General features: G+C 36.9%; 1 protein-coding gene across 2 annotated transcripts in view; it reads right to left on the bottom strand.

Moving 5' to 3' along the window:
* Positions 1-14,940, bottom strand: part of NEB (nebulin) — a 206,554-nt gene that overhangs the window by 124,108 nt on the left and 67,506 nt on the right. The window contains exons 50-62 of one of the 2 annotated variants that reach the window (XM_069472708.1): positions 14,621-14,827; positions 14,067-14,171; positions 12,806-12,913; positions 10,263-10,574; positions 9,860-10,063; positions 6,133-6,237; positions 4,446-4,553; positions 3,806-4,117; positions 3,208-3,411; positions 2,828-2,932; positions 2,626-2,733; positions 1,140-1,451; positions 672-839 (exon numbers count right to left, since the gene is read on the bottom strand). In XM_069472708.1, coding sequence (XP_069328809.1) covers positions 672-839; positions 1,140-1,451; positions 2,626-2,733; positions 2,828-2,932; positions 3,208-3,411; positions 3,806-4,117; positions 4,446-4,553; positions 6,133-6,237; positions 9,860-10,063; positions 10,263-10,574; positions 12,806-12,913; positions 14,067-14,171; positions 14,621-14,827 — 2,358 coding nt within the window. Of the gene's footprint in view, positions 1-635; positions 840-1,139; positions 1,452-2,625; positions 2,734-2,827; positions 2,933-3,207; positions 3,412-3,805; positions 4,118-4,445; positions 4,554-6,132; positions 6,238-9,859; positions 10,064-10,262; positions 10,575-12,805; positions 12,914-14,066; positions 14,172-14,620; positions 14,828-14,940 lie in introns of both variants that reach the window. The other variant, XM_069472715.1, reaches the window with a different exon arrangement.

The raw sequence follows: 14,940 nt of genomic DNA, 5'->3' as shown, positions 1-14,940 counted from the left end.
AGCACGCCATGGCGTCAGCCTAGCTCACAGCAACCTCAAACTCCTGGGCTCAAGCAATCCTCCTGCCTTAGCCTCCTGAGTAGCTGGGACAACAGGCACGTGCCAACACACCATGCCACCATACCCAGCTAATTTTTTCTGTTTTTAGTGGAGATGGGGTCTCACTCCTACTCAGGCTGGTCCCAAACTCCTGAACTCAAATGACCCTCCCCCCTCAGCTCCTAGCACTCAGATCCCAGAGTGCTAGGATTGCAGGCGTGAGCCACTGTACCCAGCCACAAATGATGATTTTATACACATTATGTATTTTATACACATCTTTAAGCAATTAGTTCACAGTGGAACAGATATTTATAAGTGCCTTTTGATAATCTGAAATGTATGTTAATTAAAAGGAAAGTGAGAATAAGCATGTTTTATGCAGACTATTTTCCTATAAAATATGCCATTATATCAAAACCATGAAAAAATAACTGCAGTAAATATCAGAATATAAATGACATATATCAAGTAGAAGATAGATAGACAGATGATAGATGTCTTTTGTTGCTCAGTGCTCTCTTCTCTCAATAATGTCTTTTTCATTGATTTAGTTCAGATGCCCCATCTTGAGTCTCTGAATTTTGAAGCCTCACCTTGTTCATAGTGATGGCATTATTCTTGGCCAACACTTGTTCCAGAGAATCAGTCACGCTGGTAAATTTGAATTGGTCTGGAGGCTGGCGATAGATTTTATCACTCAAAATTTCAGTTGCCCTTTTGCATTTTTCCACATCCAAAGAGCCAATGGGCACCCAGCCGATCCCTCTCAGCCACTGGAGATCAGACTTGTACATATTCTGTTGACACAAATAGTCAATAAATATTTATTCCTGCATTAGAAATGCATTTTCATCTGAAGGGTATGAAATCAAGTAAAAGCATTCTCTAAAATACAGCCTGGTGGACAGGCAGAACATTAGACAATATTCCATTTTGATCTGGAGGGTTAAAGGATTAACTCTCCTAAAAAAGGAAGGCATGCTGTTCTCCCCTTGCAGGGGCTGGTGGGCTTGGTGCTACCTATTGCAATCTCCTCCAAAGGGTGTTAATTCACTGCTTCCCCGGCTTCGCATGTCTTTATAGTCCTAAGTACTCACATCGCTCTGGAGGTCATAGGCCTGCCGGGCGTGGATGACGTCACTCTGGTCGGGCAGGCACGTCCACTGGTGCAGGTAGTTCTTGTAGTCCACGTCACTGACTAACGTCTGGCACTTCTTGGCCAGCACCACCCCCAGCATGTCCACTGGGCTGCTGAACTTGGTCTTCCACTTCTCAAAGTCCTTCTTGTACTCCCTGTCACTCTGGATCTTGGCCACGTGCATGGACCACATCATCTTGGGGTCATCATGGATGGCTCGGGCACCAATGTGGTGGCCAAGCTGCTTGCGGTAACCTTCTTTATACTTGAACTAGAAGAAGGAAAAGACTGACAGTCACCTGTTTGAACTTTCAGTAAAAAGCAATTACTAGGTCTAAATTTTCCTATTCATAAAAAAATAATGATTTTCCCCAAATATATAAATTATATACAATATATTCATCTGGTAAACCACTTGGAAAATAAATGAAATATACAATATATACCCAAAAACAGAAAATAAAAATTAAGACATGATTCTGCCACTCAGAGTTAATTTTTTGTGGTACATGTGTGGGGGGACAATAAAATTACTGCATATGGGTTTGTGCCTACTCTTTTCGGTTATATATAAGCATTTCTCTGTGTCAAATATTCTTCATAAATGTAATTTATAATGGCAGCAGATATTTCATTCTATGGGTGTCCATTAATGTATTTCATCCTTTTCTGATTATCGAATATTTATTTTTAAATTATAATGATTAATTTCCATATTTGGTGAATAAAGGAAAAATATATTTTTGACTTCATGGACAAAAGAAATGGAAGAATAAAAATTTTTAGAAACGTGAGCAAATCCATCTTTTAAAGAAAGCAAATATCCATAGCCAATCACTGGATGCAGAGACAAACACGATCCACATAGATGGTTGAACTTTGAATAATGTTCCTATTCACTCAGAGTTTGTAGATTCCTTGGTTTCTAGAGCATAAGTTGGGTTTTGAAGGAACCCTACAATGAGTCTGACTGTATATAAGAAATATACCAGAGGGTGGAGGGTGAGGGAAGAAAAACTATTACTACATATCAGGTATAATAAACACTATTCAGGTGACAGGTGTACTGAAACCCAAACACTACCACTACACAATTAATCTATGTAACTAAAAATCACTTGCACCTCTAAATCTACCAAAACATAAAAAAAGAAATACATAATTGGAAAAGCCAAAAAAATTATCTGAACTATAGCCAAGTATCCGATGCTTTGTTCAGCTGCAAAGGGACGTATTGAAATGCATGTCACTGTGGACTCAATCATAGCTAGAATTTGGCCCTTGTGTTGAGAATTTCATCACCACTATTTTAAACCATTTACTGAAAAAATAAACTGCTAGCAACAGCTTTACCCTCATAGCTTACTTGCTGCACTGTAAATCAAACAGAGAAAAAAAAATCTTCGGGCCAGCGCTAAGGCAAAGAAGTTTCTGGGTGTACTTACTTCACTGGCAATGTCTCTGGAGGCCTTGGCTGCCTTGATAGGAATGGCATCTAGCCGCATATCATAGCCTTTCTTCCGGGCTTCTTCTAGGCCAAGTTTATACAGTTTCTAAAATAGACATAAATAATCATAAATTGGATTTATAAACTGCATTGTAAGGAAAATATATCACGCACCATGAATATTCATGAATATTGCTTACCTCACTGTAATTTATTTGGTTTTGTTTAGCTAGTACAACTTCAGGGGTGTCTGGCATAATGTGAACCGTGGTTTTATCTTTATCCCAAGCTTCTGTATAAAGGCGCTAAGAGAAATAAGAAGATATGACTAGTACGGGCCGGTAATGAATAGACACATGAAAGTCGTCTGATTCTTACTGAGAATAAAGAAATTCTGCTCTGTGAGTTGGTATTTGTGACACTTTCAGGTCTAGATGTCTGCTGTCAGTAAGAAGCACAGCAAACACTTACTTAAAATCACATTCATATCAAGCAAAAGAATGGAACATAATTTTTTTATAGGAACAGATTTTAGTGTTTTCAAAAAAAAATTAATACCTTCCTCAAAGAAAGGACTTACATGATTCATGGTAATAGCATTGTTTTTTGCCAAAACCATCGGTATGGAGTCCATAAGGCTGGAAAACTTGAACTTATCTGGGTGCTGACGGTAAACATGGTCACTCAAGATCTGGGAGGCTCTTTTGTTTTTCTCATCCTCTAGAGAACCACTGGGCAACCAGCCAATGCCTCTTAGCCACTGAAGGTCAGACTTGTACAAATTCTGCAATTGCAAGTGATAAATCACTAAATGTAAGCATATGTCCTTAAAGAAATAAAGGTTTAATTTGGTATGAATTATAAATCAACAAAATACACAGATCAGAAGTAAATTTTGAAAAACATTTTAAACAGATGCACATAGACAACAACTCAATTCCTCAATTGCCTAGCACAACAATCTAGAGACCACCACCAAAGCAATGGGGGCTTTGCTGGCTCTTTCTTTGTGGAATTATGGTGCCTCCAGATGTTGGGGTGACTAGCTAGTGCTTGGGCATTTGTCCAGGGAAACAGAGCTCAGTTGTGTAAACTCAACTCCCTCGCTATAGGAGGAATTTCCTACTGAAGAAAGCCGACATAATGTTTTGTTAGCCAAAGGTAAACCTTAGACTCACATCGCTCTGGAGGTCATAGGCCTGCCGGGCGTGAATGACGTCACTCTGGTCGGGCAGGCATGTCCACTGGTGCAGGTAGTTCTTGTAGTCCACGTCACTGACTAAGGTCTGGCACTTCTTGGCCAGCACCACTCCCAGCATGTCCACTGGGCTGCTGAACTTGGTCTTCCACTTCTCAAAGTCCTTCTTGTACTCCCTGTCACTCTGGATCTTGGCCACGTGCATGGACCACATCATCTTGGGATCGTCTTTAATGTCCCTGGCTCCAATGTGATGGCCAAGCTGCTTTCGAAAGCCTTCTTTGTACTTGTACTAAAGAAAAAAAAAATGCCTCTTATTCCTTTCAAGATTAACCTGTGTTGCCATCTTTATGGCAAGTTACAAAGCACATTAACTCTAAATATTCTACTAAGCCTAGAGAGTTTTTTGATAAGAAAGATTAAAGGCTAAATTCGGCTACAAATTCCATATATAGTAAATGCATCCTTGATCTTATCCCCATTCCACACTGCATGTCTAGCAGCATTTTGCTCTGTTTTAATGCTACCCCTTAGATTCTGTTCAATTTAAAATTAAATTGAGACTGCTTTGAAGAGATAAATTGCAATCAAATCAATATCAACAAGGGATAAAGTCTTACTTCGCTGGCAATTTCCCGGGAGGCTTTTGCAGCTTTGATTGGTATGGCATCGACAGGAAGATCATAACCTTTTTTCCTCAGCTCCTCATAACCCATTCGGTAGATTTTCTGTTAAGAAATGAAGAAATCACTTAGGGGAAAACTGTTCTCCATAGACAAATGCAGCATAATGAATTCAATGTGCTAAATATTTTAAGAGTCCATGAGAATAGTATCTGTGCTCTAGAATACTCAAATGTAATTGGAAAGTATGCCCATTGATTGCTAACGATCCTGTTTTAAACCTTAAAGCTCTTCAATTACCCAGATCAAAATTAAATGTCAGCTTTTCCCAAATACAGTCATACATTGATTAAGGGCTGCAATGTGTTCTGAGAAATGCATCCTTAGATGATTTCATCATTGTGTGAACATAATAAGAGTGTACTTACACAAACCTAGATGGTATCGTCTACCACACACCTAGGCTATGTGCTATAGCCTATTGCTCCTAGGCTACAAACCTGTACAGCATGTTACTGTACTGAATACTGCAGGCAATTGTAACACAATGGTAAGTATTTGTGTATCTAAACATAGAAAAGGTGCAGTAAAAATATGGTATTATAATCTTACGAGACCACTGTTGTATACATGCACAGTCGTTGACCGAAATGTTGTCATGTGGCACGTGACTGTTCTTTTGAGAATCAGGCAGGATTAAATTGATAGAGAAATGAAATGAAATATTATTTAGGTGCAGTTTTCCAACTACCATTGAAGATTTTGTTAGTTTTTATTACAAAAGAGCAACGCCTTTCCATCTAACTCCTCTAGTGGGGAAAAGCCACACCTAACGGGCTATCTCTTCCATGTAGTTAATGCATTGTGAAATAGTGTCTGTCTCACAATACAGGGCCATCCAAAATAGAATCCATATCTGTAGGTAAGATATATAGTACTTCATAATTTCTAAAATTCAAGGTATTTTGAAGAAAGTTTAAATAACGAATAAAAAGGTTTAAGTGAAATAATTTGCTTCTTCAGATTTGTGACATAATAAAATAATTGAGAATATAATTTAAATTCACTTTTACCCAGAAACCAGATTATTTAAAAAGCCTATTGATCTTGGACTTGTGTTTATAATTTAGTCCTTTGTGGCATTTTACTTTAATTAATACATTCTTTAATGTTAAAGTCATTCTATTAGAGTTTAGAATTTGTTTTTAAAATATTTAATTTTTATATCTATAAATGTTAGGAGTTCATACTATGATGACAATAGAAATAGAAGTGAAACTCTCCTGCATGGTTTTGTATCCTTACTCATCCAAAATTTCACTGAGTGTCTGCTATCCGTCAGGTACAGTGCTGGGTAATCATCTGCAGATTCAATCAGAATTGTCTCTGCCTGAAAGGAGTGCCTGGTCCACATTGGGGAGAGTGGTAAAAACCACTACATCATGGTGATATGTGTAATAATGGACTGCAAGGAACAGAGAATGTGACTTCCAACTCTGCCTGAGATGGGGAGTGCCAACATTGTGATGTTCAATCTGAAGGCCACTAAATAAGAAATCTAAGTCACATGTAGTTTATTCATTAAAATGATTCAGGGATTCAAAAGAACTTCCAAACAACTTCACTGACTTAGAAGCAATTAAAGTGAGTGCTCTGAAAACACGTGCTGAATTCGGAAACTTACATCACTTGTGTTGATTAAGTTTGCTTTAGCCAGAACAATGTCAGGTGTATCAGGCATGATGTGGATCTGAGTCTTGTCCTTGTCCCAGGCTTCTCTATAAAGTCTCTAAAATGAGAAAGAAGAACTTCTCAGTGGTGTTGTTAGATTAGTGAATGACATAGTTGACTTCAAAAAGAATTACTGAATTCATCTGAATTAAACATTATACAGAATTGGTAACATAAGCAGGAAATAGATGCATTCTTTCTTGACTTATCTGGGACATAATTGCCTTTCAAAATACAGATTAGGGCTCATCTTTTCAAAGTTAAGATAATCCTGCCTGTAAAAAATCAACCCAGGTGATTGGAGCCTTTGCCAACATCCTCCAATGGAACAGAGTTCTCCATCTTGTGTGTTGTAAAATCCCCCTCAGTGTTTAATTAGGAGATAGCCCTGGCCTCTCAAAAGATGACTTATTCAAAGTATGCCTAGAAATTAAGGAGTCTCATTGCCTATGTGGCTTACTATTTATTGTTATACCTCATGATTATTTTGGAGGATTAGGATTTGAAAATTTATCAAAATCTCTTGTATGTCCCAGAGCCATCTTTATGTCTGTCTTCAACAAATGACAAAGGGACCCAAACTAAAATCTCATTGATTTACTAAAACTAGGAAGTGAAAATCTGATGAAAAACATAATATTTCTACACTGTCAAAAAATATTACAGGCAGATAACTTAACAATGATAAAGGATAAAATGGTTACTTGTTAGTGAAGAAACACAACAATATCATTTTAACCAAGTGATCAAAGTAAAATTATCAATAATGGGACAAACTGATATCCTGTGCCTCCTGATAGGAGGTACTGAGGAAGACAAATGAAATCCTGCTAAAAAGACATAATCTGAATCTAATCACGAGGACATACTAGAAAACCCAAACTGAGGGAGATTCTACAAAATAACTAGCCTATACTCTTGACAAATGCCAAGGACTTGAAAGACAAACAAATAATAAGAAAACAGTCCAGAGTAAAGGAGACTAATGACATGGCACGTAATGCAATGTGTGGTCTTGGATTAAATCCTGGACCAGAGAAAATTATTTTCTTTTGCTATAAAGGGCATTAGTGATAAAACTGAATAAATTCTGTAAACTAATATTGTAGACTAGTGGACTAGTCAAAATTAAATTTCTGATTATGATCATTGCACTATGATTATGTAAGAGAATGTTTTTATTTTCAGGAAATGCCAACTGAAAACTTTAAGGGTTGAGGGGCACCATGAAGCAACTTACTTTCTAATGGAGATATATAGATGTAGACATAGATAGGAAAGAGAGAAAGAAAAAGAGAGAGGAAAGATAGAGAAAGCAAATGTGGTAACATATTTACATTTGGGGAATCTGGTTGAAGAGATGTGTGTGCGTGTGTGCGTGTGTGCGTGTCTGTATACACATACATATGAATTATATGTACTACTTTTTTCAACTTTTCTATATGCCTGAAATTATTTCAATATAAAATTTTTAAAAATCTCATTGATTTCTTGGACTTGTCAATTTCTCTTTGCGGCATATGATGCAAAACGCGTGAAGTTGGCACTCATTTTTCTTCCTGAGCATGATTACTACAGTGCCTATAACTCAGAGAAGCTGATTAAGACCTTCAGGACAAAAACAAAGCAAGGTTGGTTAATCTCCTTATACATTCATCCCAGTTCTGCACTAACCTTTCTGATTAAGCAACATCAGAGTTTCTCAACCTTATAACTATTGATGTTGTAAGCTGGCTTCCTGGTCGTGGAGGGCTGCCCTGTGCATTGTGAGATATTTGGCAGTGTCCCTGGCTTCTACTAGATGCTACATGCTACTAGATGCCAGTAGCATGTCATCTCCAAGTTGTGAAAACCAAAAATGTTTCTAGATGTTGCTAAATGTCCCGAGTGGGACAAAACTGTCCCTGGTTGAGAACCACTAAGCTAGACCATTTCTTCAACGGCATATACCGCTTTCACTCTATGGAACACAGAGAAAATGGTAATATTATTTGCACTGGGCTAGATGTATTCGTCTATTCAAAAGGAGAGACAGCAGGCTCAAGGACCCCAGGTGGCCCAGGTTCTGCTTCACTGTCCTGAGCCACGAGTGGATAGATATTTCAGCATTCCTGAAACTAGAGCACTGTTGGGAAATTCTGCCCTAGGGCATTTATGTTGATAAACTTTATGACCCATGGTTTCTCTCTTGGTCACCTTATTAGTTCACAGCTTTTTCTCTCCTGTTTCTTAGTGAGAAAAGAAACTTGGATTCTAAGAAAGGGGAAATATTAATATTTTGCACAAATTTCTTGCCTTCTTAGTCTGTTGGATTTAAACTGCCATTGTAAAAATAATAAAAGAACAAACAAATACTTAAACATTCATAATGAAGCTGACAGGTCAGTATTTACTATACACTCTGGAAATGTATAGTAAATGCTTTCAAAAGTTCAAATGCTTTCAAAAGTGAGGAGTTGGTTGGGAAGAGAGCAGCTATAATTTACTGATAATCACTACAAGCTGATTATGGGGTTATACATTAGTTTAAAAACTCCCTATACGGCCGGGCGCGGTGGCTCACGCCTGTAATCCTAGCACTCTGGGAGGCCGAGGCGGGTGGATCGCTCAAGGTCAGGAGTTCGAGACCAGCCTGAGCAAGAGTGAGACCCCGTCTCTACTAAAAATAGAAAGAAATTATATGGACAACTAAAATATATATATACAAAAAATTAGCCGGGCATGGTGGCACATGCCTGTAGTCCCAGCTACTCGGGAGGCTGAGGCAGTAGGATCGCTTAAGCCCAGGAGTTTGAGGTTGCTGTGAGCTAGACTGACGCCACGGCACTCACTCTAGCCCGGGCAACAGAGTGAGACTCTGTCTCAAAAAAAAAAAAAAAAAAACTCCCTATATATGATATTTAAAATATATTACATATGGTATATATATTTAGATCCTCCTAAAACCCAGATGATAAGACTACTATATATCTATTCAAACTTTCTTACCAGCTCCAGAAACTCACTGCTCATAATTCAACTTTCTGTAATGTTCAGAGTTAGATTTTTAGCTGAGCAGTTATAAGTAAATCTTTCTCTTCTTTACATAGAATTACTCCACACTGCTATCTTTCATTTACTTTATTCAATAAATATTTATTAAGCATCTATTATGTGCAAGACACTGGCATCAGTGCTGGAGAAGAAAGTAAGTTGAATATGGAATGTATATTTGTTTACTGTGACATAGAATTATCAAGTTATTTTGATTCAGTTATACTAAATGCATTATAATCATTTGGTAGAAAATACACTCTTTATAACATACCCACTGTGCCTGTGTAAGGTGCTCAGAACCTTTCCCCCTCATACACTCTACCCTAACCAAAAAATTTGGGTCTTTCATGCCCTCAAGTTTCAAAGAAAGAATGAATGTTCAATAGTTTTCTCATTACATCCTGGTTAAATAAAAATAATAAATAAATAAGCTTTGGGGAACAACAATCAACATTAACCTATTTTTACATGATTCAGCATAGGAAAGTTGATAATTCAAATAAAGCAACTCAATAGAAACCATTATGCTGTGCTGTGTGATGCAATGCTTTGCTATTCTACTCACTAACTCAGTAAATGTTATTGAGCCACTACCAGGTAGCAGGCACTATAATCTATTTTATTCATTTCCAAAAGTTACTCACATCACTCCTATTTTTGGCATTGGTCTTTGCCAGAACTATGTCCATGGCATCAGGAATGCTGGTGAACTTGTTTCTGTCTGGAGGCTGACGATATTTCTTCTCACTGATGATTTCTGAAGCTCGCTTATTTTTTTCTGCCTCCAAAGAACCCAGGGGACTCCATCCTATGCCTCTCAGCCACTCAAGGTCAGACTTGTACAAATTCTGTGAAAAGACAAAGTAAGCCATCAAAATTCCCTCTCCCCTGGGCCCTTGACTCAAGTGATTCACTGAATTACAAACAGATGAACGTTAGATTTTCAACAATAATTCCTCTTTGTAGTTTTTGCATCTCTATGACTAAATGGCTACTTCTATGAAATATGACGTAATATATAAACTATTGAATTTAATAGAAACTAACCTCACTTTGTAGTTCATAAACTTTTTTAGCTTGAATAACATCGTTCTGATCAGGCAGGCACGTCCACTGGTGTAAGTAGTTCTTGTAGTCCACGTCACTAACCAACTCCTGACATTTCTTGGCCAGCACCACTCCCAACATGTCCACGGGGCTGGAGAACTTGGTTTTCCACTTCTCAAAGTCCTTCTTGTATTCTCTTTCACTTTGCATTTTGGCTACATTCATGGACAACACAAGTTTTGGGTCATCTTGCAGACTCCGGAATCCAATATGGTGGCCAACTTGCTTTCGGTAGCCTTGTTTGTATTTAAACTGAAATCAGAGGAAACACAGTTTTTTATTAACATAAATAAAGGTTAAGTTAAGCTCAGTTTGCTTTGTTTTCACATTTATTTTTAAAAACTGAAATGAGAGAAGGTATGTCTATGCTAACTTAGTAAGAAATGTTTACTTACTTAAAGTGAAGGCTTCCAAAAAAAAAAGAAAAACCAAATATAGTAAAGTATCAAGAGAGCTTATACTAAGAAATCAATTTCCGCTAGAGGCACAAATATATGCTTAGACCACCATACAATTCATCCATGTATCAAAAAACTGCTTATACCCCCTAAATCTACTGACATTAAAAAAAGAGAAATATATGCTTGAAAGTGCTGGACGTTATGTATGCTGACTTTACGGTAGCATTTAATAAAGTTCTTGTGATAGTTTTATGCAAACGATATCCTTATGGGAAAATATATGGGCTGAATGACAGAAAAATTATGAAGATACCTGACTCAGTGAACAGACCTAATAGTGTAGAATTATTTATTCAACAGCAGGATTCTTAGTGCTTTCCCATATGGTTATGTCATATAACCTTGTCCTGTTTGGGATCTACATCTTGCATGTACAGTAGTTCAAAACAGCTAAATATGTTAGATCAGAAAGAAAACTCCACAAAAGCTCCACGTAGTACCAGATGAGTCAAAATGACTACATAAGTTTAAGAGAGTAAAAATAAAATCCAGTATTTAGATTCAATTGAGAAAAATTACATTAGTACTGGATGACAATGACAATAGTGATAGTAATGAGTGTAGTAATAGCATTTATTTGATGTTAGGTGCTGAACACATATTATACCTCACAGAAGTAGGTTCTACATTCTCATGAGATCCAGCTTCATGGTTATTTATATGTAAATATTGAGGGGATTAAGTGGACTATAGCTTCAATATAAGCAATCTGACAAAATTGCTTATAATAAAGTAGTGCCATAGATTCTGCATGGGGAACGGGTAAGCTCATTTACTCTGGCCTGACCTCCTGTGTCAAGAAAACGACACTAAATTTTGAGACATTCTATTTTGAGAAAAGTTTTGAAAAAATAGGATGAATCACAAATAGGCTGATCAGTATAAAACTAAAACCAAAGGAGAACAAAACTTAAAAAGTTTGAAGAGATGTCAAGTGGAAGGGGAAATATGCAACTTCATAGAGTTGCACAGAGACATAGAGCAGCGATCAGTAAAATATTTAGGTAAAATATACTTTGTTTAAATAAAATATCTACTTTATTTAGATAAAGTATCCACAGACTGTTTGGATGGAGAGAAGGTAGGACACTGAGAGGGAGATTAGATTAAATAGCTTTTATGTTATCTTCTAAGTTCTATGATTCTAATTTATGAAATCAAGTACTTACAAAAATAGTTCTAATTTGGGGGGATTTGATAAATATAAGAACATTTGAAATTGAGAGGAGATATAATCTTTATAATGGTGGTGAAGTTCACGTATAGTTAATTTAATTTTAGAGTAAGATTTCAAAATGTTCTAACTAGTGGGTCCACATGAAAAGAAATCAGATACTATCAAATGTTGGGGTGTTAGGAAATTACTGATGCATTTTCTTCAATTTCTAAACTATCTTTAGCATACAACACTAAATGAAAATGAGTTTATTTTCTAGGGAACATTCAAGCATCATTTTTGCCTTAGGTGCATCACCTCATTAACTCATTTTAATGAGGGATTGACCTGTAAGCCAGAGAGTACTAACATATCATCAAATTAACTTTCCAACATTTCTGGAATGCCACAAATTAATTGAGTTAGACAGAATCTTCCCTTATAGTCTTAGAATTTATTGTCAGATTCTGTCTTTAGGCACTCTTTCTCTCCACTCTGTACTTGATTTATTATCTGGCTATTTGATTTTGTTCTAAAATAGACAAGTAGAAAACAGGAAAATTATTTTCAGGCAAAGTAGGGAAAAACTGAAATCTCTGGTTCCTTTGTAATATCCCAAAATATAACATCTTAGTATAATGGATCATCTTACGAGGTCCACTGGCCCAACCTCTACTCACGAAGCTCCCTTTGATATTCGAAGGGTGAGAAAGAAGAGTGAATTCTGGCTACACCAAGAGGGTAAAAGAAAATGAAGGGAACATTATGTTTTGAAAGCGAAAGCCTATCTATAAAAATAGTTACCAACATTAAGTTACCTGATTCAGATAAAAATATATCCTTTTAGAAGTCAAACTAGTACTTACATCGCTAACAATGTCTCTCGAAGCTTTGGCCTGCTGTACAGAAATTGCATCGACTGGCAGATCATAGCCTTTCTTCAAAGCTTCTTCCCATCCAAGTTTATAGAGTTTCTGAAATTTAAAGAAATTCTTTAGCATTATTCTGTCTATATAAAAAATCCCAATAGATTACTTAGCAAAAGTTTACCCAGAGAGTGAGTATCAGATTCTAAGGTCATCGACCTTATCTTTAAAAAGATAGTGATAAAAATGAAACGGGATGTTTAAAAGTAGAAAAAGCACTAACTCAGCATCATATGACCTGGCTTAAATTTTTTTGGCTCTAAGACTCCTTGGGGGTATATTTGAGCACGGCCTCTACCGTTCAGAAACAATATGGTCACATCAGGTATATCACGTACCCTTCTCCCTGCTGTTAAGTATAGTCTGGACTCACTATTTTGAACATAGATATTAAGATAATTGACAAAAAAATAAAATCAGGTCACAAAATTTTAATTATCTAAAAGGTAAAATAGATGATAAAATGCCTTTTATAAGTTGTAATAAATGAGTTAAATCTTCCTGAGTCAAATCCATTGAATGGATGTATGAGTGTTAAAACCATTAAAATAAAATAGTTAATAGTCATCCTTTCTATGTGCCAGGCACTGTGCTGAGAACCTTACATGGAATTTCTCATTTTGTCCTCATGACACTCCAATGTCATAGGCACTTTTACGGTCCCAATTTTAGGGATGAAGAAACTGAGATTTAGATAGGTAAGTGGTTTGCCCAATATCATACAACTCATTAATGGCAAAGCTAAAACTCAGCCCGGGTCTGTTTGATGCAATATTTATTTATTTATTTATTTAATTTATTAGAGATGGAGTCTCCCTATATTGCCCAAGGTGGACTCGCACTCCTGGGCTCAAGGGATCCTCTTGCCTCAGCCTCCTGAGTAGCTGGGACTCCAGGTACATGCCACTGCACCCAGCTGTTCGATGGAATTTTTTCAACAATTATTTAAAGATTTCCTACTTTGTACCAAGCACAATGAGCACAGAGAGAAACAAAACAAACAAAGTAGCAGCCTCCATGGAGTGCACAGCTATAGCTGAAGCCCTTGCTCTTAACCAGTGTTTTACAATATCCCTGGGCTGACCAGTGAGTCAATCACGTTCACTGCTTCAACATTCTATCAGTTATTCACTCTTACATCTTTCTGTAACTTTAATAAGTTTCAAGGCAAAACTTAAAAGCAATTTTTATGTAGCTTTACCTGACTATACATTGTTTGATTCTGCTTGGCTTGTAAAATATCTGGTGTATCAGGCATCACGTGAATCTTGGTCTTATCTTTATTCCAATCAATAGTGTATAAATGCTAGGAAGTGAAAAAAAAAGACATACAAAACTTGAATAACTATTTAGGACAAACAGGAAGGAATATACATATGTATATATAAATACTTGAATGCACTTAATTTTAAGTAGTAAATAGTAACTAAATTAGCATATAATTCAGAAAAGACACTAAAAGCAAACTCAGATTTTTAAAAATAATCTTTTCAGTATTTTCTATCTTCTAGAAAGGATTAAAAGTACTTAAGGTATAATAATTAAAAATATAAATAATTTCTAACCCAATTAGAAGGGCAAGAGAAGACAAAGTTAGAGGTGGGCAAGAGAAGAAAATGGTGTAGGGGGATGATCTAGAACTGTTTGCCACTGCCTAGGAGTGGTGGACCTGAATTCAATTTCCCAGACAAGAAGCAGAGCCTGCTAGCCTTTTGTCACTTGGGAGCTCTGTAGAAGGGCAACTGTTCTCTCTACCTTGTTCATGGTATGTGCATTCTGCTTGGCAAGCACCATGTCCATGGAATCAGGCAGCTTCTTAAACTCAAAGTTGCTAGGGTGCTGGCGGTATTTCTGATCACTGGCGTACTCAGTTGCTTTCCTGGCCTTCTCCACTTCTAGGGAGCCGGCTGGACTCCAGCCAAGACCCTTGTACCATTCATTGTAGTCTTGTTTGTACTCATTCTATAAAGAGAAGAAGCAAATTCTACTTTATTTTTTCAATTTAGATGCAAAAGTATGGCAGGTAAGACTATATTCTCTCTTTCCACGCTGGGATTCCAGCCACCATGCAAACA

The sequence above is a fragment of the Eulemur rufifrons genome, chromosome 1 (genome assembly GCF_041146395.1).
Source record: "Eulemur rufifrons isolate Redbay chromosome 1, OSU_ERuf_1, whole genome shotgun sequence".
NCBI lineage: Eukaryota > Metazoa > Chordata > Mammalia > Primates > Lemuridae > Eulemur > Eulemur rufifrons.
This window is presented reverse-complemented; position numbering and strand designations above follow the sequence as displayed.